This window comes from Triticum dicoccoides, chromosome 6A, assembly GCF_002162155.2.
Source record: "Triticum dicoccoides isolate Atlit2015 ecotype Zavitan chromosome 6A, WEW_v2.0, whole genome shotgun sequence".
In the NCBI taxonomy this organism is placed as follows: domain Eukaryota; kingdom Viridiplantae; phylum Streptophyta; class Magnoliopsida; order Poales; family Poaceae; genus Triticum; species Triticum dicoccoides.
In genome coordinates this window covers 625814543-625839048 of record NC_041390.1, presented here as the reverse complement: position 1 = coordinate 625839048, position 24506 = coordinate 625814543, and the positions used below count along the sequence as shown (strand labels likewise).

The 24506-nt window shown below is 48.3% G+C and overlaps 3 protein-coding genes, 1 long non-coding RNA gene and 1 pseudogene across 4 annotated transcripts; 3 read left to right on the top strand and 2 right to left on the bottom strand.

The window, feature by feature from the left end:
• Positions 1 to 1166: 1166 nt before the first annotated feature.
• Positions 1167 to 14387, bottom strand: LOC119318646 (methionine adenosyltransferase 2 subunit beta-like). Its single transcript, XM_037593224.1, has 10 exons — positions 14278 to 14387; positions 4090 to 4249; positions 3640 to 3827; positions 3394 to 3517; positions 3049 to 3179; positions 2683 to 2806; positions 2238 to 2289; positions 2033 to 2050; positions 1907 to 1986; positions 1167 to 1303 (listed from the first exon to the last, which is right to left on the bottom strand). The coding sequence occupies exons 2-10, from the start codon at positions 4178 to 4180 to the stop codon at positions 1167 to 1169; spliced, it is 945 nt and encodes a 314-aa protein (XP_037449121.1). The 5' UTR covers positions 4181 to 4249; positions 14278 to 14387.
• LOC119318643 (DEAD-box ATP-dependent RNA helicase 48-like) lies at positions 4881 to 10193 on the top strand. The gene is made up of 11 exons (XM_037593221.1): positions 4881 to 4978; positions 5465 to 6635; positions 7092 to 7198; positions 7439 to 7494; positions 7591 to 7815; positions 7904 to 8110; positions 8237 to 8323; positions 8890 to 8985; positions 9083 to 9298; positions 9472 to 9654; positions 9748 to 10193. Exons 2-11 carry the CDS (start codon positions 5512 to 5514, stop codon positions 9976 to 9978), a joined length of 2532 nt encoding a protein of 843 aa, XP_037449118.1. The 5' UTR covers positions 4881 to 4978; positions 5465 to 5511; the 3' UTR covers positions 9979 to 10193.
• On the top strand, positions 10564 to 11684 carry LOC119318648. The gene is made up of 3 exons (XR_005154178.1): positions 10564 to 10693; positions 10808 to 10942; positions 11306 to 11684. It is a non-coding gene; the product is annotated as an uncharacterized LOC119318648 (long non-coding RNA).
• LOC119318645 lies at positions 12343 to 14943 on the bottom strand (annotated as a pseudogene).
• A 2-nt stretch (positions 14944 to 14945) lies between these two features.
• LOC119318644 (L-type lectin-domain containing receptor kinase SIT2-like) lies at positions 14946 to 24238 on the top strand. The gene is made up of 2 exons (XM_037593222.1): positions 14946 to 16418; positions 23237 to 24238. Exons 1-2 carry the CDS (start codon positions 15028 to 15030, stop codon positions 23904 to 23906), a joined length of 2061 nt encoding a protein of 686 aa, XP_037449119.1. The 5' UTR covers positions 14946 to 15027; the 3' UTR covers positions 23907 to 24238.
• The last annotated feature ends 268 nt before the right edge of the window (positions 24239 to 24506 follow it).

Genomic DNA, 24506 nt, shown 5'->3' with positions numbered 1-24506 from the left:
CCCGGCACCGATGTCGTCGGCGGCCGCAACGTCGTCGCCGCCTGCTTGTTGAGTAGGGGAGATGGTTGGGGGAAGCTCATGCTGGCCTTTGATGAGCTCACCGACCGCTTCTTCTTCCTCCCTCAGCGTTCTCAAGCCATGGCTCGAGCTCGGCAAGCATGACATGGAAACAAGGAGCAGGAGGAGGAGGATGCAGGGGAGCAACAAGTGCTGCTGGGAGGATCTCCTCATGGCATGAGAGAGAGGGAGAGAGAGATAGAGAGGAGCAGGGGAGGAGGAGGGTATTAATATGGATTTAGCAGCTGGGAGAGAGGCCACTAATAAGAGGAGACACAGGTAACAAGAAATGGACACCGAGTGATCCTCCATCCTCCATCCTATATGTGGCCTATAGTAGTAGCAGTAGTACTCCAGTGACTCTGACTACATGGTATGGTAATGTGTTTGGTTCACTAAAAGTTTGGCATGTGGGGCCCACTGATTCCCCCCAGCAAAGAAAATCCATGTTTCCTGAATTTCTTGGATATGGAGACCAGAGCCTGGGCATGGGATCCACCTGCCATCCATGGTTAGGAGAAAAGCATGCATGGGCATGGCTAATCCTACTGACCAGATATGGGATAACTCTCTTTAGTACGTATCTTCCAAGTGTCCCTTCCATGGACTTGGTGATCTAGAAAGGGGAGCAGGTGCTAGCAAGGTTTCCGTGAGGAAAAGCAGTGCACTTTAGGCCACATGCATATATATAGAAAGAAAAGACACGTACATGAAACTCATGGTGCTTAGAAAAATGGCTGGGCTGGGCTGAGCAGGGCCCATTGACAACCTTGGCTGCTTGTGCCAGCAAGTCCTCCATGCCATCATGTTAGCCTGCCCAGCCAAGCAACCAAAGGAAGCCAATGGCCCTGACCTGTCAACAGGAACCCCATGCCCTTGGTTATAGACACAAGTTAACTGTAGGGTGAGTGGAGATGTCTCCCACCATTAGACTTTCAGAGCATGGCAGTGGCTCAAGGCTCAAGCTTGATTTCTTAATTAGCAGGAGCCCCATGCCTTTGGTCATAGACATAAGTTATCTATCTATCTATCTATCTATCTAATAGGGTGAACTTTTCAAAAAAATAAATATAATAGGGTGAGAGGAAATGTCCCCTCCCATTAGACTTTCAGTGCATGCATGGTGGTAGCTCAAGCTTAATTAGCAGCAGCAGTAGATTCCCCAGCAGCGTAGACCCCACACCTGGTGGGAATCCAGACACAAACAGGGTAGGTGCCCAGTAATCTAAATCTAAATAGTGCAAGGCTGGATCGAACAAGACACAAATGTCAATGTAAAAAGCACAGTCTTCCCTCGGATGAATAAATAAATAATGCAAAGCGCAGTCTCCAAGTTTAGGAAGCATCCAGCAGCGTTAATGAAGAGGTAATAAAGGTGGTCATTTTCCTTGCGGAAATCTTGAGTCTACACGCGTCTTCCTTGCCAGCTTAGCACTTTTGGCTAGTCTGACAGATTCTAAGCTCCCAACCAACCACCCTGGCTAAATTACCATCAGAAATCTCACTGACAGTAGTGCTACTGCTTGATAGATTTTACTACTACTGCAGATCACAAATCTCACTGACAGTAGTACTACTGCTTGATAGATTTTGCGATGGACATGTTACTAAATTGTTAATTGATGTGTGTCGGCGCCACCGCGCCAGTGAGTGTTAACTGTGTGAGTGCCCTGGTTCATCAATGCTGCCCGCTCACTGCAAGCAGGTCTGGCAGCGATTCAAAATCAAGCAACCAGACCACTGCTGAAGAGCAATGCTTGCTCTCCCACTTAATGCCGCTCTAGCTGGAGAATTGATGGGGCTGTACGAGCAATACACTGACCTGGTACGAATATGCATGCATGCTTACCTGTGGAGAGGGCATCCAGTGGTGCTTGCTGCTCGGTGTTGACAATGAATGAACCCCCATGAGCTGCCTCACACAGATGACTTTCAATGCTTGATTAGCACTGGAGCAGTAGCAGTACTAGCTTACCTTTGTCCCCGGGCCACTCTGCAAGACAAGGGCATGAGTCAAATCATGTTGCTTCTGCCACAAGGCTACTGCCTCACGGTCTCCCCTCGTGGCCGCGTGAATCTTGCATCCACTGTCTGCTTGGGTTTGATTGACAGACTTGCACACCAAGAACCTGCACTTCTGTTCAGTTTAATTTAGATGTATGCAAAACAGAGTGACTCACCGAGACTGCAAAATAAAATACCGCTCACACAGAACAGGGTCAGTAAGACATCCTCCAGGAAAACAAAATTTCAGCCAACCTAACTGGTCAGTAAGATATCCTACTTATAATTATCAAACGCAATATCATTCATCGGAGTGAAAAGATTCTTCATTGGTGATATATGGTAAGGGTATATGTGGCAGACCAGAGTACAGACTTCTGAAGAACACACATGGATGCCATTTTTATTCAGAATGGTACAGACAGTAAAACCAAGGGCAAGTCGTTCGATGGTAGAAAAGTTACATCTTTCAGGCATACAGATCCAACAAGATCTACCGCTGCTGCGATTTCGGCAAACTAGTACGGGTTCTTTGTCAGGTAAAAGAAAGGGGGTTCTTCGTGTCACACTTCGATATTTTTGTGGAGGAACTTGAACAAACAATTTATGAATATCATGTACTGGCTTCTGCGCCAAGTGTAGCTCTGACTCCATCCAGGAATGTAATCGGCTGGATACCGAGCGTCTGAGTTAGCCTGGTGATATCCATGGATATGTCTGGCGGAGAAGCTACACCCCGGTTAACCTGGATAATAATAAATGGATGGGGCCATTAGCCACTGATGAAGGGTCGTATGACTACACAATGCTTGAAATGAACTCATTTCAGGCAGACAGGCTGGAAACCTAAGACATAAAGGAAGAGCAAAGAAGCTAGCACAACTGCAAAATTAATTCAACCTGTAAAGTTTGTGACTGTTCTGTAGTGCATTGTGAACTACGACTATCACTGAAAACAGTTCACATGAGCAGAGGTAGAGTTCATACCGATGATGCAGGAACAGATTTGATTATCGACTTGCTATATCCACGAACTTCAGCAACAGACTCAGCCATCTGCAGTCTTGAAACCCTATCTGGTCCACCGACATTCAGAAGTACCTGAACTTTTTTGCCATCTGCAAAATGTACTTTAGTGTCAGTGCAACTGATAGACGAAAAATAAAGAATGAAACCATTTAAGATGCAGAGAACAATATTGAAGTTATTAAATGAAAAATGGAGTGCATTTTAGAAAGAGCAGATTTCATACAGTTAACCATTACACTGTATAAAAGGAGCATTCCTAATGACTGCACTCCATAAAATCACGTTGAATTCACTTTTTCATACCTGATAACCAACTTTTTGTTAAAGACAATATTACATCCACCATATCTTTTACATAAACTGGGCAGCGGTACTCATCATTAAAAAAATCAACTTGTTGGCCTTGTGAAAGGACAGAGTTCATCCACTGCAACCAAAGAGGCATGCAGTTTCTAATTAGACACTACATTCTGCAACTGTTGTGCAGTCAACCAGTTTTATTTTGTTTTAAATTTAGCAACAATGCTTTGGAGTGGTTGGTTATCTTACCTGGACAGGGAGCGACTTTTCCACAGGAGAGATAGTTTGTGGCCCGTAAATGATGCTGCTTCTCAAGATTGCATAGTTCGAGCATTTCTCAGTAATGAACTTCTCTGCAGCAACTTTTGATTTGCCATACATGTTCACCGGCAGTGTCTCATCCTCCTCTTTGTAGAAGGATTTCACTCCCTCATAAACTGTTGCACATGAGTTCTAGATTAGATTTGGAGTTGGCACAACATAAATATATAGTTATATACTATGGATCAGGCAATCAGCAAGGTATAACTTTGGTAAGCTCCTCATTTGCCCTTGGCTTAAGCTCACCTGTGAACCTAAATTACCAACAAATATAAATGCAAGTGGATGCATGCTTGCTTGTAAATTCAGGCAGACGGTGGATGCCAAATATGACAGTACGAATGTATCACCTCGCATCAATTGACAAGTGTGCTCTACCTTGATCTGTGGAGAGATGAATCAAAAGAGTCTTGTCATTCCCGAAGCCCAGCGACCAATTGACAAGTGAAGAAGGCACATTAGTAGCCATGGCAGCAGCTGTGTCCGTTTCGCACGCCGGAGGAACCGAGATTGCAGCACAGTTCACAATCACATGCGGCTGAAGATGATAAGCATTCACACTCCCAGTTAGAGGGCAGCAACGGGATTTTACGAACTCAAGTATGAAAAGAGCAAGAGATGAGTAATACACATGGTTTGATGAAACAGTTGTGGATAGTCGAAAAGTGTTTCAACACTTCACCCAAGTATGAAAGAAACAAGGAAAAACTATGCAAGCGCAGAAATGATCTCCGGATATTGATTAACACTCTGATGGCAGAGTACTTGGCAGTGGGGGTGGGTTCATGTACAAATATATCACCCACCACCATTGGTGGAGAAATGAGAAATCCAGTGTGGAAGATTAGCAGTGGCTCTGTTAGCTGGCACTGCGAGAGGCCACATTCTTGGCATTCTTGTGGTACAGTCAGGCCATTTTACACCAGCGTGAGAAATTCAGTAGAGGTAGCCGCTCCCGCCCATCACCAGCACCCGTCTCCTCTCCATCTCCGATCTGCCAACTGCCGACGCTCCAGCGAGCGAAGCGAAGCGAAAAAAATAAACAAAACAGAAAAGTAAAAAGAATCAGGAAAAAGAGGCCGCGGGCTCCCGCGCTGGTGGGCTGGCCCAGCTCGCTCGTCCCTCTTCAGCTCAGCGAGTCCGAAGCCATCCAAGACTGCACGACCGAACATAGGCAGGTGGAGGGAATAGGGTTCCCCGGCGCCCCAGCCACCGCCGCCGCCGACCCCGACCCCGACCCCTCCGGCGACCCTCCGCGCCCGCCCAGGTATCCCTCCTACCTCCCTCTCCACCCTTCCTCCCCATTCCCTCCCTCCCTCCCCTTCCGCCACTGTCACCCGCGGCTTTGGTCCGGCCGGCTTTCTCCACCTGCCCCTGCTCCCACCACCAGAATGGCCGGCCGCATCGGGCTGCAGGCCTTCCATACCTTTTTTCACCAGTAGGATTACATACAAACTGTTGTTTGATGCATTGGTCAGTACGTAGGTGGTTGTGTGAAATTCTTTGTATGAACTGCACTCGTCTATTGCTTGTATGCGTGACATGTATTAGATGGTTTGTTGACATTATGTATTTTCATGTATGCTCCATCTTCTTCTACTGAAGCTGTATGTATGATGCCATATTCTTGCACTGCTTCATTCATAACTGAATGTTCCTTTGAAAAAGGGAATGATCGTTGAATTACCTGCCAATGTAGTAGTACACATCAGTGTTTTACAGTCAATTAGCATTTTCACACACTCTTTTTCAGAATCTGCAGCTCAACCTAACACAGCCGCCGCCAGAGAAGAGCCCTAGATGGGGGGCGGGCCACGGACGTTCCCAGGCGGGCTGTCCAAGTGGCAGCACAAGCGGATGCACGAGAAACTGGCGCGGGGGAAGGAGCGGGGCCTGCTCCGCCACGAGAAGCAGCTCTACCTCGCCCGCCTCCGCTCCGAGATCCGCGCCTCCCACCTCCCCGGCGCCCACGCCTCCCCCGCCGACCATGCCGGCCCCACCTCCTCGCGCGCCCACATCCGCGCCCTCGCCGACCGCTTCCTCCGCCCCGGCGCCGAGGACCTCTGGAACGACGACGACGGCCCGCTCCGCCGCGCACGGCTCCCCCTGCATCAGCAGCAGCAGCCCGCGAGGAGCCTGCCGTCCGGCGCCCGGATGGTCGACTGGAAGCAGGTGGAGTCCGGGGAGAAGCTGAAGCCGCCCCGGGGAGGAGGGGACTGGAAGGATTGGGAGGAGCTGGATTCTGGGGAGCCGACGGCGGGAAGGGGAGCCGGAAATGAGCCGCGATTGCCCGCCGCGTTCAACCAGAGGAGAGGGTACGGGACGGCCGCTCCCTGGTGGTGGCAATGGAGCCCGGGCTCCGGCACGCCTTCACAGAGGAAGGAGGCGTCCTTCGGCTTCTTCGGTCCGAAGAGATGCTACTCGGTGATGCCTCCATGCTCGCCGTGCCGGGAATCGGGTGCTGCGCTGATGCCGTTGGTTGCTAGACAGCTCGCCGAGGCTGGAGATGGCAGGAAGGCGACACCGTTGGCTCTGTTTTATACTCAGGAGAGGTTGTACTCTGTAGCAGCCACGCGGCGGTTTGGCCAGAAATGGAGGCCGGATTCATCGGACGAGGATGAGGAGGTTATGCCGGCTGCTAGGGATCTGAGGTTGGCAAAATTCGTGGCTTCGAGGGAAGATGAGTCGGAAGATGATGAACCGGGGGAGACGAGCGCCATCAGGAGGAAATGGAGCACTGCTGCTCTGAGGAACTGTGATATGAAGAGAGATAGGAGACCGCTCAAGTCCTACGAGGAGGAAAGCGATGATGATATCACTGGTAGAATCCAAGAGCTGCGAGAGGAGATAAGAAACAGGGAGGTGCTGGGTGCTGAGAGGAGGCGGTACGAGTCAAGGGGTGAATCTGTGTTTACCAATAAAAGGTTACACTCTCGCCGTTATCTCTGATGTTGTTTATTTTCCTCGTAACCAATTGCCTCATTTGTTGTGTGGCCTGATAACTTTGTAACAAGTAGTGTCTGCATGGATGAATTAGGAAAAATCAACTAAGAAGACTTGAAATGTGTGGCTCTTGATATATGACTCACCAAAGTTGCCGCCTTATGAAGTTTCTTTCTGTTAGTCAGGCACTGGTCTATAAACAAGAATTGGCCACCTGTAATGCAAATGATAGACATAATGTTTGTAGCACATCCTGCTTTTTTACATGCCTTCTAACTCAAGATTAATGAATGATCGGTGAATTAACTTCTTCAAATCACACTCCATGCTTCACTGCAATAGTGATTATGCCCATCTTATCAGCAAGTTATGATATTTCTTTTTTCCTTAGATTTGATGAGTTGGCATCACAAGTCATGTTCTTGTTTTATCTTCAGATTCGATGAGTGTGGCATCTCCCCACTTACTGTCAAAGCACTCACTGATGCTGGATATATACAGACAACTGTTGTCCAGGAAGCAGCTCTTCCAGTTTGTCTTGAAGGTATTATATCTTATTTCACTTTCCTCGTGAACGAATTTCCTGAATCACGGGGAAAGAATCACAACCTTTTGGCGGTAATATCATGGGACGTGTTGTTTGACTTCAGTAGTTTGTATTTAGCACTTGCCTCCAGTAGTACCATTTTGGCTGTGCATGAACTATCTGAAGATGCTATCACTGAAACCTTGCAACGATCAGGGGATTGCTCCTCACTCCTCACTCCTCACTGTCTAAATGCAGGTAAAGATGTTCTTGTCAAGGCCAAAACTGGAACCGGCAAAAGTGTAGCTTTTCTGGTAATGTTCATTTGCAAGAAGTTACTTTGTGATGTTGTTCCTTTCGATTTTGTTGTCCTTCAACCAATTTATTAAAAGCCATGAATTGATAAACAGCTTCCTGCAATTGAATCAGTCTTGAATGCCATGAAGAGCCATACAAATCATCGAGTGTCTCCAATATTTGCCCTTGTTCTATGCCCTACAAGAGAGCTTGCCGTCCAGGTTACAGCTGAGGCAAATGTTTTGGTGAAGTACCATCATGGAGTGGGTGTTCAGTCTCTTATTGGTGGTACCAGATTCAAGCTTGATCAGAGACGATTGGAGTCTGATCCATGCCAGGTTTGTAGCATTTACTGAGCTACCAAAGATCAAGTCTAAACTCCTAACTGCTGGGTTGACTTAATATGGTTGGGTTTTCCCTTTTCAGATTTTAGTGGCAACACCTGGTAGGCTGATGGATCATATTGAAAACAGATCTTCATTTTCTGTCCGCTTGATGGGATTGAAATTGCTTGTGTTGGATGAAGCTGACCACTTGCTTGATTTGGGTTTTCGCAAAGACATAGAGAAGATTGCTGATAGCTTGCCACGCCAAAGACAGACACTACTATTTTCAGCTACTGTTCCAAAAGAGGTAATGTAGTCAGCACAGCCTGTAGCATGAGTGCCTTTCTTGTATCATATAATCTGCAGTTTACCTTCTTTATGGACACCCACTGGTCTGAAAACGGGAATGATGGTTCTCATTCTTTATTGGCAGGTTCGAAGGGTTTCACAGATGGTTTTAAACAAGGATCATGTTTTTGTTGATACAGTGGGCTTGGGGGCTGTTGAAACTCCTACTAAGGTTTCTATTTCTACTCCTACTCCAGTAATATTTGGCACCAATGACAAACAGAATAATCTTCCATTAGTGGCTGCAAAGCACTTGTTTCATTCTGGCTTCTGCAAGTAAAGAGTGTTACGGTTGACATTCTCACTTTGCATTTCCCTCACCAGATGTTTGATGTGTTTTTATTTTATTTTTGGATAAGGCAGTTGATGTGCTGATGCTATGGTGTTCTATTGCATCATTCTATTTAAGAAAAGGACCCCATTTAGCTGTTTAGAGTTTTACACGTTGTTCAGCTTTCATTGGAAGTTTGTCATGCAAAAGATGTCGACATTCACATAAACATTTATGCCAAATGTCACGTTGTATGATAACACAAGCAGCACTTCTGAACGAATTTGATCTAAAAGTAAAATATTTCTCCCTCCGATCCATATTAATTGTTGCTGATTTAGTACAATTGTTGCTGATTTAGTTAATATGGATCGGAGGGAGTATGATTCTGTAATAGCCTTTCTGTTATGGATTTATTTTGTGTGGTAGAATATTGATCCCTTAATGTCTTCTGTTCTTGAGCTTAGGTACAACAGCAATATCTCGTGGTACCACATGAACTGCATTTTCATATGGTTCATCGCCTTCTTCGAGAGCATATTGATCAGGAAGTGGACTATAAGGTCCTGCCTCCTCTGCCCACATCGCTTGATCAAGCAGTATGATTTGCTGGTAAATTTGCAATTTCTTAAATCACTAATGTCTTTCCATTGCATGCAGGTGATAGTTTTCTGCACAACTGCCATGGTGACTGAATTTATGTATATAATGCTTCGAGATCTGAAGCTAAACGTCAGAGAGATACATTCAAGAAAGCCCCAGCTTTATAGAACACGTATTTCTGAAGAGTTCCGGGATTCCAATCGCCTGATTCTGGTAACATCAGATGTTTCAACACGTGGAGTGAACTATCCAGATGTTACCCTAGTGATTCAGGTAGAATTTCTTTTCCTTTTGATGGTTAATACAGCTGAGGAAGTTTCTGAGCAAGAACATTTATCTGCCTAGACTAAAGCAACTGCAGGAGTGGCAGCTATCTCTTTAATGGCATTACTTTGCATGGTTGTCTTCACCATTGCTGCTCTAACCGCACCTTATGATTGTATTAGGCTGGTGTTCCTCCTGGTAGAGAGCATTATATTCATCGTCTTGGAAGGACTGGAAGGGAAGGTAAATCTGGGAAAGGAATTCTGTTGATTGCGCCATGGGAAGAGTATTTCTTGAAGGAGATACATGATCTTCCAATACAGAAGGCTCCTGTGCCACAGATTGACCAGGAGATGAAACAAAAGGTTTGACTCGGCGTACTTGTTCATATTTTGTATTTCGGTGTTATATGCATACATTCTCGTCTGATTATTTTCCTGAATTTTCTGGTACTGCAGGTTGATGATTCGATCAAGATTGTTGACATGAGCATCAAGGAAGCCGCATACCATGCATGGCTTGGTTACTATAACTCGATAGCTGATATTAGCAGAGACAAAGTCATGCTTGCTGACCTGGCAAGTAGGTTTGGCGTCTCTATCGGCATGGAAAAGCCTCCGACGCTATTTAGGAAAACCGCCTTGAAGATGGGGTTAAAGGGTGTACCAGGAATTCGGATAAGAAAATGAATAACCAAGCTACATTTTGTCTCCCATTCTGTAATTCGCCTTATTTCTAATTTACGGTACATCAAGTCTGAAACTGATCGATGTCTTGTTGACTGGCTCAAATGAAGAACGACTCTCACTTTTTTCTTACGGCCTTACACTCATGTGATTGAGCTTTGGCCAACTGTGACAGATATGTGTTACCCTTGCCATTATTGCTATATTGTCCAGCCTCACTCTTGGGATCTGCTTGCCTGCAGCCAAGTGCCTCTTGAGGGTTCACATAGGTAATATCATGCTTGTCTCTCATGTAAGATGGACTCTGTAAATCAATGTCTCTTCAGGAGTTAGCTTGACGAAAGCTAAATAGGTTATTTCTCTGTTTATGGCAAGCCTATCTGTGAGAGCTTAAGGTCAGTTTGTTGTCAGATGAACTATGAGACTATCATCTTGTTTCTGTTCCTACCATATCTTGCTTTAATTCCTGAAGCAGTTGGGTTACTAATGCGATTCTAATGCGAACGTCAAAGGCCACTGCTTTACAACATTTAAGATGGAAGAAATACTGGAAGCTGTTTGTAGCTACTTGTCTCAGCTGACTTCTGGTTTTTGTTCTTACAGACAGGAGGCCGGAGGATTGTAGTACATATTCTGCAAACAATGGCGTAAGTGGAAAGAAGACTGAAGATTAATTATTCCTCTCAAAGCCCATGGAGAACCGGTTGTTATTTCCCAGGTTATTTACTTTCTCCAATCTCACCAGTTAACCTCCTGCTATCTCCTGACGTCTTATCACATTGCAAAGTGGTTGGTCTTCTTTCTCTAATCCTGAATTGAACCGAATAAACAGATCGATGCACTAAGCAGCGCTTGGGTGTACGTACCAAAGGCCTGTAGAAAGCTCGAGAAAACACCCCGAGGAAAGTTCAGGAAGAGCTTTCAAGGTTTTCTAAAGACGGGGATCCTCCATTGGGTTTGGAAGAAGGTGAGCCCAAGGTCCGAAAAGGAGTTCTTCGTAGGCTGGGTACCGCATCCTTTGACACCCAAAATGATGCTACTCTTTGGAGTGGTTGCTCCTTAGAAACTCGCAAAATGAACACTGTTGATTGAGTCAAGTAAGAATCGCGGTATTTTCAGGCCCTTTTGCTGCACCTAGTGAAGCGAAACCAAACGCATAGCACACCTAGTTTTTTCTAAATTAAATGAGCCATTGACTTGCTAACTTTTATGATGCTAACTACACAAGCTCGTTGTTCGGAAGTTATAGATGGTATCTCATATGTTTCCATCTGTTGCATCGATGTGTTTCATGAACTCTTACCAGGGCTTCTTGTGTTTTTTTTTCCAGATACATCGCTCACCCACCGGCACTTGGTCAAGTGGCACGTGAGATGAGCCTGATCAGGAGAGCATGTAACGCCTCTTGCTGGCGACACGCGTGTGTGGCCTAGGCTTGGTCACTGATCACAGGAGCTCATGGCGGATACAGTTTTGTTGCTTTGTCGCCTGTAGAAGCTGGCGGGGGAAAGAACAAGTCCTAGTACTAGTTAACAAGTAGAGAAACTATATGCATACCGATGCGAGATAGATATATAATTTCAGATTGGATGGATCTGTCTGTGTCACGAGTCATTGGGTTGTGCAATGTAGTTAGAAACCCGCGTCTAAGGCCTCTGTACAATGCACGGTGCTTAGTCAGATAACCCAAGTTGATGCTTATTTTTATAGGAGGAGTGGCTAATTAAGCTTCTAATCTTCTACAAATAAGCACCGATGCTTTAAAAAATGTTGATGCTTGGATTCGTTGTGGTGACCTATGCTGGCCCACACCCGTCAAACTCGGCCGCTTACACAGAGAAAGATGCAGCTATGATATTTATTTCCACTAAAAAAAGCTATGATATTTATTTAAGAAAAAGCATCTAATCTTTTTTTTTTGAGGGGGAAAAGCATCTAATCTTATTATGAATATACTTGGTTCCTATTGTCGTTTCAGTTTTCTGACCGGGCTTCATCTTTCAACGGGGATCACACATACTACGAGTATATGGTAGGAGTTTTGCTGTGGATGGCGATGGAAAACAACTCCATCTGGTAGCTACTAGCAGGGCACAACTGCACAATGAAACGAACAGTACTACTCGTGTCCAATTTGTTTCTGAGTTGTGCCAACAAATTTCATTCTAATTGTTGCAAATTGCAACTAGAGCTTTTCGGCCCTTGGACAAGTAACATTGTGACACAAGTCCACCAGAGCTCCCGGTGATTTATTTTTCCTCTTTTCAAGCAACGGACAAGAGGTCTGCATTTTCATATAGAAGAAAAGAATTGATAGGTTAATAAGAAAAACCGTCCGAAGACCGATACAACAAGCCATACTTCATATAGAAGAAAAGAATTGATAGGTTAATAAGAAAAACCGTCTGAAGACCGATACAACAAGCCATACAAACATGCTGCGCCCCAACGGGCCGACGACTCTGCCACCCAAGTGACCATAGCCGACACCCTACCATGCGCTCTGGATTCGCCACTCCTGCTTACAATCATCAGCAACACACCACACCGGCCCGCGCACCCAGCAGGTTAACTTGCAGAGATCCAAAATAAGCATTGGTGATAACCTTGCTTGATGATGTGAAGTTGTGAACACCGCAACAGAAGTATTACCTTCCAGAAAGAATGGTCACAGTCGTAGCTGCAGATGCACACAAAGCCTGATCAATCTCTTCATCCTCATGTCCATCAGAAGCTGGCTGGAAGTCTGCAAGTCTTGCACCTCCTTCTAAGTACAGCATTACTAGACGCATACATGGGCGCGACCTGGGCAGAGAATGGGAGCATAGCAACCCAAGCTTCAGCAAAAGCTCAACCTCCGCCGCGTCGTAATCTTTCAGCTCAGGGTCCACGGCGGCGACGATCGAGCCACCCTGCCATGTGCCACGTACCCAATCCGCCAGCGCAAGAAGGCCGCCACTGGTGTTGGCCGGGCCGATTGGTTTTCTCCCGCAAACCACCTCTATGGTAAACACTCCAAATGCAAATACGTCGGTCGCCTTGCCAAGCGGGGCCAGCTCAGGGGCAATGTATCCCCAGGTGCCCGCCACATGTGTAGTGTGGGCATCGACTCCGTGGTCATGCAGCCTTGCGAGGCCAAAGTCACCAAGCCTCCCATTCATGTCGTCGTCGAGGAGAACGTTGCTTGCCTTGACGTCCCGATGGATGATGACTTGCTCCCAATCCTCGTGCAGGTAGAAGAGGCCGGAAGCTACGCCTTTGATGATGCGAAGCCTCTGAGCCCAATCCAGGGTCGGCGTATTCTTGTCATACAAGTACCTATCAAGGCTGCCATTGGGCATGTGGTCATAGACCAAGAGCAGCTCCTGCTTGTACCGACAATAGCCTAGCAGTTGGACAAGGTTTCGGTGGCGGACATGGCCAAGGATGGCGATCTCCGCCAAGGATCTATCCTTCTTCCCCTGCTTTGATTCGGGCGACACCCGCTTGATGGCCACATGCTGTGTGGTGGTAGGCAGCACCCCTTTGTACACTCTTCCAAAGCCTCCTTTCCCAAGGAGCATCTTATGCTGAAGCCTTCAGTGGCAGTCACTAGATCCTTGTATGTGAAAGACGGCATCCCACACTTAATCTCCCACTCATCATCTTCCTTTGCCTTTCTCAACTGCCGACAGATCAGAACAGCAAGAACTATTAGGATGACTGCCTGCACAATCAACGGCACACCTAAAATGTTCATATTGCTGGGAAATTCGAAGTTGGATAGATTTTGAAGTTCATCTGCAGTGTCAAAAGACGATACAGCGTCGTCAAGTGGCTGAGCCACCCCATCTACTTTCAGACTCCAGCCAAGTACATAATGGCTGGAGGAGACTTTTCTGCTGGATGCAGAGAACCCAGCATAAACTGGACCTAATGATAACAAAGAGGACAGATTGACAGTGGTCGACAACAACGGAAGTTGGGGTTTAAAGGAAGGACAAGGTGCTAAGGTAACATTCAGCTGGTACAATTTGCTATCATAGTCCACCCACGCTTGCACTCGTTGGCCGCTTATGAGTGCAATGGTTTGGAACTCACCAAAATTGCCATAGAAGCCAGCAGTTTGGGATTCAACTGAGGCCAAGCTGTTGACATCAATCCCAACATGGTTGTCATCGATGTCCCCAATCTCAGGATTTAAGACGGTGTCGAACTCGACAGCGAAGAAAACATGGCCATCTGAATTAGAACGGGGGTACTGGCCTGGCGAATTATCAGGTAGGTCACTGGTGGATGAAAGAATAAAGGCTAGCCCATTACCTTTATACTGCTTGAAACCCATGACGAACACAAACGTAGTTGAGAAGGAGGAGATAGCGCCACCAGGATTATCTTGAAAGCTTAGGGGATAGCTGCAGAAAGCATGGCCGCTTGTACCACCTGGGCCATTGGTTAGACTCAACAGGTCATCTATCCACAAAGCTGTGCCATCAAGCTTCATATCGGCTGAAAAGCCATTATAGACAAGCTCATTGGTATCAGCGATAACACCAAACGTGTGGAGGTGGTCGGCAAGACAGAGGAAGAAAAGAAGAGGGAGGTAGGGGCGGCGAGAGATAGGAAACATGATGTAAACCTGCCAAAGAGGTAAACCAACTAGCTTGAGCTGTAGGGCAGTGAGTGAAGGAAACACTAAAGCAGTAAGGTATATATAGTGCAAAATCTGTGCTACAGAGTAAACATGATGGAGGTTAAGTCGTGCTGGTAAGTTTAGGTGATTTTCCAGGTGGGCGGCAAATTCACAGCATCACAGAGAACAAATATCTGTTCACAGCCCTGACGACTTGAGCGACGACTTGGAAGTCCAAGTTTCACTGTCAATTGATTGGACAAATCTCTTCACATTCCCGTCCTACTCCTAGACGCAACGAGAAGAAGTCCAAGATTCGTTTGCAACCACACATTTGGTCACTGCAGCCAGCTGTAGCATTTTTGGGCCGCACAATTTCTGGGCTCCTGCCACCTCCATTAATTAGCAGGCATATACTTCAGTGTCCATATACTTCAGACATGGGTAACCATCTCCTCCTCCTCCTCCTCCTCCTCCTCGCCATTGTCGTTAACCTCCATGCATTTATGCACACTGCCAGCAGCAACAAACTGACCTTCAACGGCTTCTCCGAGGCAAATCTGAAGCTCAGTGGCCAAGCGTCTATGGTAGGCCGTGGTATAAGGCTCACCAGTGGCGTCACCCTGACACAAGGGGATGCTTTCTACAGCATGCCCCTCGATTTAAGTAGCAACCCCAGTGGCGGTGGGACCTCCTTCTCGACAACCTTCGTGTTTGCCATCAACTCTGACAGCACCGAAAGCATCTGGAGAGGTCCTGGCATGGTCTTCGTGCTCTCTTCCACCATGGAGCTGCAACATCTGCACAACGATTCAGTGGTTCAGGGCCAGCTGGGTTTCGCTCATGTAGGAGGTAACAGCTCCAACTCAAGTGACCAGTTCTTCTTTGCAATCGAGCTCAACTACATCAGCGACGACCTTGTTGAGATTGATGTCAGAAGCTTAGTCTTCTTTAACCATACCACCGGCTCCTACAGGGCCAACAACATATTCAAAAGCACCAACCTTAGCAGTGCCAAACCGATGCAAGTGTGGATACACTATAATGGCACGGAGCAAAAGCTAAATGTCACCTTAGAAGAATTCGGTGGTCAGATCAAACGGTCTAAACCGCTGAGCCTGCCACAGTTATCGTCCATTGTCAATCTTTCGCCTTTGCTGTCAAACTCTGAGCATGTATATGCTGGGTTCTCTGCTGCAAATGGGCAAACAAATTGCAGTCAATATGTTCTTGGATGGAGTTTCATGAAAAATGGACAAGCTCCACCACTAAACCCCTTTGATCTTCCTCGAGTCCTGCCAAATCCTCATGTAGAAAAGGATCTGCCAAATCCTCCTGTTCAAGAGCATCATAAAAAACACATCCTACCCATGGGTACTCTGCTATCAACAGTCACATTGGTTCCCATTGTCTTGGTTCTTTTTGTGGTTATTTTTTCTTATGATGTCAAGTCGTGGTTGAAGAAAACCCTTGCACACGAAAAATGGGAAATCGATTGTGGGGTGTTGCAATCTTTCACATACAAAGATCTATTTATTGCCACCAGCAGGTTCAACAAAAAGTCGCTCCTAGGAAAAGGAGGATTTGGGAAGGTCTACAAGGGTGTGCTGGCTGTCCCTAAGCAGACTATTGCAATCAAGAGGGTGTCTCCAGAATCAAAGCAGGGGATGAAAGAATTCATGGCTGAAATCGCCATTCTTGGTCACCTCCGCCACCGTAACCTTGTGCAGCTGATTGGCTACTGCCGCCACAGGCAGGAACTTCTTTTGGTTTATGACTATATGCCAAATGGTAGCCTTGATATGTATTTGCATAAAAAGGATAAGCCAACATTCCGCAACATATCCCCAAGACAACATTCTGCAACGCTCCACTCTACTGCTGCGCAGCCTAGATCTCCCCGCCCCTAATGGCCGGCTCCTCGCCGGCCTCCCCACCTCCCTCCCATCCACTCCCTCCGCCTCCACCCGGCCCCCCACCTGCGGCAGCCGTTCGCTTCCCTATCTCCTTCCGCGATGCCCTCGTCTCCAACCACCCACCTGCTCCGCCTTCAAGTGCCGCTGCCCCTGCTAGCAGGCTTCAATCGATGGTTGTCGCCCCCTCACGCCAAGACCACGCGCGTGCCAGGTTTCCCGGAGCCGCGCAGGATGCCCATGCCGGCCAGAGCACTGTGCGTCATCAAGGAGATGGGGGTTGGCGCACGGTTCGGAAGCGCTATTGGTGGCGGGAGGAGATGCAGCATCGCCGCATTAATGGCAGGAATCCAAGGCCAACGGCTCCGCGCCCCCTTTCTCGCATACAGCATCTCTTCTTAACCAGAGCTGCAGGCTGCTGTTTTCGCTGTCTCTCCCCTCGCCATCGCGTTGCCTCCTGCCATAACCCACCTCGGTGCCTCCTCTGCTCGCAATCTGGGCATACTTCGCGCGTGTGCCACCTTCACCTCAAGCCCAGGCCATCTGCCGCCCCGGCCGAACCTGCTTTTCCGGCTTCGTCGGCGGCCCCTCCCGCGTCGGAGCTGAGGACTACCAGTTCTTCGGCTGCCCCCGCCGCTGTCGTCGCCCCCCCACCACCGATGGAGAACCCGGTGCCCGACGTCAACTTGCGCCCCCGGATGGTCTCCGCAACGGTCGCTTGGTCTCCGGCGTTGGCCAACTCTGAGCGCGACCTCGAGCACCACGCGGTCATCACCACCACCCTGGGCAATCGCCCGTCCTTCACTGTCCAAGACGTCTCCGTCGCCGCCTCCATGCAGTTCGGAATTGCTCGCTCCGACTTGCACGTCTCTGTCTTTGAGCCCGGTGACTTTCTCATACGGTTCTCCGACCGCCGTGTGAGAAATACCGCGCTCTCGGACACGGCGACGTTGCACATCGGCCGTGCGGTCATGCGTCTCTCGGCGTGGTCCAGAAGAGTGGGGGCGACCCTCATCAGGCTCCCATACAAGATCAGGGTGTGCCTGGAAGGCCCGCCACGGCACGCGTGGTCGATTGAGGGCGTCAAGCAGCTCTTCCCACCGCCGGCCATCGTCGACCACATCGAAGAAGAAACTTATAGCGACGAGGAGTCGGCCTGCTGCTGTGCGTGGGTGTGGGTGCAGGATGCCACCAAGACCGCCACTAGGGGGTCTCTCACTGTCGAGGAGCCGCCGGATCAAAGCTCTGCTGACTTCCATAGGCAGCTGATGGAGGGGAGCAGCAACGGCGCGGCGACGCGCTCCTGCCCCGTCAACCTGCTTGTCTACCCGGTTCTGATTCACCTAGACCGGGTGTACGACTACACGGTGCAGCCAAAAATCGACAGCGGCAGAAGCTCCATCAGCGACATCAGTGGCATCCCACCCGACGACGACGGCTCGCCGGTGTACGACGACTGTGCCAAGTGGCACTACCGATGGACGTTGCGCTTTGAGGACGGAACCTTCCCCGCACACCGCACTGGCAGGCGTCCGGTGCACTCTCGTCTCAACTTCGGTGATCGCGATGACCGCGGCGGCTCATCTGGCGGCAACGACAGAGGCAGGCCGGGCGGCGGAGGCCCCAGCCGCGCCTCTGGTCGGAGATCCAGCGATGGCGGCCACCGCGACAACGCTGGCGACTCCTTCATGCGTGACTCTACCTCCGGCGACCCTAGCTGGCAACGCTGTCTAGGTGCACCAAACGGCGCTGCGGTCAATGTTGCAGCTGATGATGGGGCCGGGAGACAGCACGCGTATGCCTCTACCCATGTTGAGGGCCACTTGCTGCACTGCCCTGGCGAGGCAGCCTTGCCCGTTGGCCTGAGAGCTGGCCTTCCTGATGATCTGGCTCTGCTTGATGCAGCAACACCGGGCATGCAGATTGGGAACCTGGTTCCCACACCTTTGCCTGAGGGACAGAGTGCGGTTGCCATTCCCATGTCTCCTGTGGGAACAAGTGTACTGCCGCCCTCTGACCCTGGCATGGACGACAGGGCTCTGCATGCGCGTGAGGCTCCGTCCGGATTGGCCCTGGTCAACTCTGCGATTGACCCAGAGGTGTCTGATCCTTGCATTGCTGTGGGGAACCACGCCAGACAGTCTCCTCTGCAGCCCACAAATGAAGCCCGGAGCTCTTTGGGCCGGCCACTTCTGCAACCCACAAGTGAGGCCCAAGGCTCCCTAGCCCCAGCGATGGAGGACCTCATTTCCTTTGGGCCTCCTGAGATCGCTACATCCCCTGAAGAGATCCAGCTGCAGTGCTTCGTCAACTCGTTCACCTCGCTCTGCCCCACCCCTGTGCTGCCAACGCCGCCGCCAACACCACTGCCACAGAAACACACCCTCACCGACGACCAGCGCCGGAGTGGGCGCCTTGCCGGCAAGCCCAACTACAGACTCAACTCACTGACAAAGGCACAATCCTTGCTCCTCAAGAAGAATGGCCAGCTCCCCAATGATGAATCACCGACAACCGAGGCCGATCTGCAGAAATACAAGGACCTATACAAGCGCCCAGTCAGCTCAGAGTTCATCGCGGCGGTCACCTCCCTCGTCTCCTCCACCGGCAAGCCCAGTAGCTGCGCCGCTGCAAGCAAGGCACTGCGGGCATCGGCCCCTGGACCTGCGGTACAGTGAGCTCCGATTCCGTGGATCAGGTTGCTCAAAGTTTCCATATGTATCCATTCCCCCTGAAATCAGTTGGTCAATTGTGGAGCCGTTGCATTCCTCTAGCTGATGAGTCCTGGCAACCTCGAAAAGTTTATCTGCTGAAGACCATGTGGCTGTGTTGTTTTAGTAGTATTCAGTCTAGCGATGACTGCTCCCTTTTTATGTGTTCTGGCATCTGTATGCTCTGTGTCATTTATGATATAGATGACCTGTCCTATGTACCACAAGTTAGTATCTGTTGCATGGGTGAAGCTTCATGTGTGTCCAGCCCCAACAAGTCTGCTACCCACTGTTGTGTGCCTACAACTGTTTGTTCTCTGATTAGTTTGATCGGCTCGCTGCACATCTTTTTACCTCCTGCTGTTGAGGGCTGCTGGTTGATATTGGTTTCCAATGGATAACAACATTTTAAGTTGGAACATTAGAGGGCTAAACAACCCTGCTAGACGGAAAGTTGTAGCAAATTTTGTTCAAAATCATCAATGCAGACTGGTATGCATCCAGGAGACCAAACTGAACGTCATCAACAACCAAATTATTTCTGAATGTTTGGGGAGTCGTTTTGTCGACAACTTTGCATACCTCCCAGCTGATGGTACCCGTGGTGGAATCCTCATCGCTGCATCTGCAGACCATCTGAAGATTACTAATCTTACGCATCTCTCTGGCATGTACACTTTGACTGTAATGGTCACGGATCTCTCTTGCAATTTTGACTGGATGGTTACTGGAGTATATGGGCCTCAAGCGGATAATGAGAAATCCAACTTTTTGCTGGAAATGAGACACCTGAAAACAGTTTGCTCCCTGGAATGGCTTATCCTTGGGGATTTTAACCTGATCAGCAAGGCAGATGAAAAGAGCAACCAAAACATCAATCTGAGACTGCTGCGAAGCTTTAGAGCAGCGATTGACGATCTCAACCTCAAAGAATTACCACTCACTGGTCGACGCTTCACATGGTCCAACGAGAGGCTCAACTGCACCATGACAAAGATTGACAAGGCTCTTTTTACCGAGGAATGGGAGGCTAAATTTCCTGACTTCCAAATGCTTGCTGGGTCTACCGAAATATCTGACCACTGCCCTCTAATTCTCAAAAAACTCAATAACAAGAGATTCCCTGGTTTTAGATTCGAAGCTTGGTGGGCAACGCAATCAGGGTTCAGAGAAACCGTTGAACATTTTTGGAAGAAACCTTTCTCCTGCTCCGATCACATTCGCAGGCTACACATCAAGCTCACTAGGACGGCAAAAGGCCTCAAAAAATGGAGCAAGCAAATTCTCAAAGAAAGAAAAGTGGCTGCTGATATTGCATCCGAAGTGATCTTCCAGCTGGACGTCGCACAAGAATCGCGGCCACTTTCTGTTGAGGAACTAAAGCTGCGCGTTTTTCTCAAGTCCAGATTACTTGCACTAGCTGCCATTGACAAGATCAAGTGGCGCCAACGATCCAGGTTGATCTGGATCAAAGCCGGGGATGCAAATACAAGATTATTTCACTTGCGAGCAAATGGCCGAAGAAGAAAGAACCACATCCCCTTCTTACATGTGGATAGTAGAGTTGTAACGGAGCACAATGACAAAGCAGGGGTTTTATTTGATCACTTCAACACCCTGATGGGACAACGCCAAGCAACTGAAACGTGTTTGAACTGGGACTACATCAATATGCCCACTGCTGATCTGAGCCATCTTGATCAGCCCTTCACTCTCGAGGAATTACAGACTGCTATATTTGATATTGCCGCTGAGAAGGCACCTGGGCCTGATGGATTTATCGGAACTTTCTTCAAAAAATGTTGGCACACTGTCAAGATTGACCTTCTCAATGCAGTCAACCAGATGTCTGCTCTTGATGGCAAGCAATGGAACCTCCTCAACACGGCGTACATCGTGCTTATTCCTAAGAAAGAAAATGCCCTCAGACCACAGGACTACAGACCAATCAGCTTAACTCATAGCGTTGCAAAAATTCTTGGAAAACTTCTTGCCAGCAGAGTTGGTCCTGAGTTACAACACATCATCTCGGTTAGTCAGAGTGCTTTCCTTAGGGGAAGAAGTATTCAAGAAAACTTTCTTTATGTTCAAAACCTGATCCAGAGTCTACACCGTGCAAAGCAACCTTCCTTATTCGTGAAGCTAGACATTGCAAAAGCATTCGATTCGGTTAAGTGGGACTATCTTCTTGATGTTCTGAAACAAGTGGGATTCAGCCAAAGATTTAGAGACCTGATTGCTATCTCGCTCGCCTCTACCTCTTCGCGGATCATCCTAAATGGTGTACCTGGGGCTCCTTTTCTCCACCGCCAAGGTCTGAGACAGGGTGACCCGCTCTCGCCGTTGCTCTTCCTGCTGGCCATTGACCCCCTACAACGAATCCTTGACAAAGCTACTGAGGAACATATTCTTAGTCCAATCAATCATCACAGTGCCTCAGTCAGAGTCAGTCTTTACGCAGACGATGCTGCCCTATTCATGAATCCTGTCCGAGCTGAAGTGGCTGCTCTTCAATCCATCCTTGCAGCCTTTGGCAAGATCTCCGGCCTCTGCACAAATTTCAGCAAATCAGCAGCATACCCAATTGCATGTGAGGACCATGTGATTGAGGAGGTTCTAGCTGAGTTTGAGGGCGAAATCAGCTCCCTCCCGTGCAAGTACCTTGGGATGCCTCTGAGTATTCGCAAGCTTCGGAGGGTGGATTTTCAAGTGCTCATTGATAAAATGGCAGCAAAGCTTGCGGGATGGAAGGGGAAATTACTTAACAGGATGGGACGGCTGGCTCTCATCAACTCGGTGTTAACCTCCTTCACCACGTACTATCTGACAATGTTTGCTCCAACCAAGTGGGTTGTAAAGAGGATTGACAAGCTCCGAAGAAGTTTTCTTTGGAAAGGAGAAGAAGAGGCCAAAGGAGGCCACTGTGCAGTCAATTGGCAACAAGTATGCTCCCCCAAAAAGCTTGGGGGCCTTGGAATAAAAAACCTAGCTTTCTACAGCAGATCTTTGAGATTAAGGTGGGCTTGGTACTCCTGGAAATACCCCAACAGGCCTTGGGTTGGACTGCAAATTCCATGCACTAGCACTGACATGCAGCTGTTCAATGCCTCCACAACTGTCAAGCTTGGTGACGGTCAAAGTGCTAAATTCTGGAGTAGCTCATGGCTAAATGGCTCTGCACCTAAGGACATCGCCCCAAACCTACATAAGCTTGCAAGGCGGAAAAATGCCTCGGTGGCGACTGCTCTCCATCGGGGCCGCTGGATGAAAGGAATCGAGCAACTTAGCACCACTGAGGATCTGATCAGTTTCATTGACCTTTGGCACCGGATACAAGGGGTTAACCTCTCGGATCAACCGGATGACATTGAATGGAAATGGAACGACAGCAAATCATACACTGCTGCCACTGCTTATGATGCCCAATTCATCGGAACCATTGCGAAGCCTGAGTTGAATGCCCTTTGGAAAGCAAAGGTGGAGGGAAAGATCAAATTCTTTGGTTGGCTTCTATCTCAAAATAGACTGCCAACTGCTGATCGTCTTCGCGCGAGAGGATGTGAACACAACGACACCTGCTCCCTCTGCGACCAAACAATTGAGACTGCCGCTCATCTGATCTGTGGATGCCCATTTGCAAAGGAAGTGTGGCAGAAGATCACCAACATGCTGCCTAACATTCAACTTCAAGCAACGTTGCCGTTCACCTCCATCGCAACCTGGTGGAGAAGTTTTGCCTATGGGCAGCAGAAAAAGGCAGCAGCTGCGCTATACTTTGCCTGGAATATTTGGAATGAGCGAAACCGAAGAATATTTCAAAACCTGTCTTCAACTGCTGATATGGTGGCTTGCTTAGCCAGGTCTGACTTAGCATACTTGGACATGGCCAATGTGAGGCCTTAGCTTTGTAAATCTGCTGTATCTCTATCTTTTTTGTCAGCCTTAGGGCTTCAGACTTTTCCCTTGTAAATTCCTGAACTATAATGAAAAGGCAGAGCACCTGCCGTTAGCCCTCAAAAAAAAACTCTGGGCTGGGATCAAAGGCTTCACATCATCAAAGGGGTTGCGGCTGGCCTTGTGTACTTGCATGAGGACTGGGAGCAGGTTGTTATCCATCGAGATATCAAGGTGAGCAACGTGCTCCTTGATGATGGAATGAATGGAAAGCTAGGTGATTTCGGCCTTGCAAGGTTGCACGGACATGAAGCCGACGCCCATACCACGCGTGTGGCAGGCACCTGGGGTTACATTGCTCCTGAGCTGGCTAGGCTCGGGAAGGCAACCAAGGCAACAGATGTGTATGCATTTGGCATATTCCTGATGGAAGTCGCATGTGGAAGACGGCCAATTGAGGCGAATGCCCATGGTGAACCTCTGGTGCTAGCAGACTGGGTGCTCAACACATGGCAAACTGGTTCACTCATTGATGCCATGGACACGAGGTTAGAACAAGACCATGTCACTGAAGAGGTAGAGTTAGTGCTAAAACTTGGACTTCTATGCTCCCACTCGCTCCCCAAGGAAAGGCCATGTATGCGACTCGTAATGCAGTACCTAGAAAGCGATGCAACACTCCCAGATTTCCCACCAAGTTTTTTCACTGCTAATTCAAGCAAGGATGAAGGATTTGAAGACCAGGTTGTGCCCCCTCCCTCGGTGGCAACATCTGTCACAGGACTTTCTGGAGGAAGATGAAAGAGGTGGTGCCTGGTGAGAATGGTGATCAGAGATTCAGTGTATCGCCATCAAACCTCCCTACTACGACTACAAGAATTTGATGACAAAGGAGGATGCCATTTATGAGACTCAATATCACCACTCATCATAATGTACTTCTACAATGAGGTTCAATGTACGGAATTATAATTAGAGACAATATGTACCATAAATCCATGTATAAGGCAAGCTTGTGATGCTCTGTAAGCGGAAGATGTTCTATATATGTTATTTAGGTTCATGTGTGCTTCTTCGCTTCCCCTATATTGTGTATCGAAATACCGCAACTTGTTATGTTGAATCGTAAACAGAGTTGTTACAGGACAAATTCCAAAGGGGATAAGTGTGGGTGACTGGTGGGCGAGGGTGTGGTGATTTGCAGCCATCCTTCGTAGCCGCGTTCGCAAATCACATAATCTGGAGTTAATCGTCCCTTTCTGTTTTACTGGTTGTTTCACAAACTAATACACACTAGTCCTCATTATGTGGGACGACTCTAAGACGGACCATAACCTTCCTCACTGGAAACAACTCTTTCAGAACTAAACTTTACAAAGTAAATCATCTACTTTGATAAAC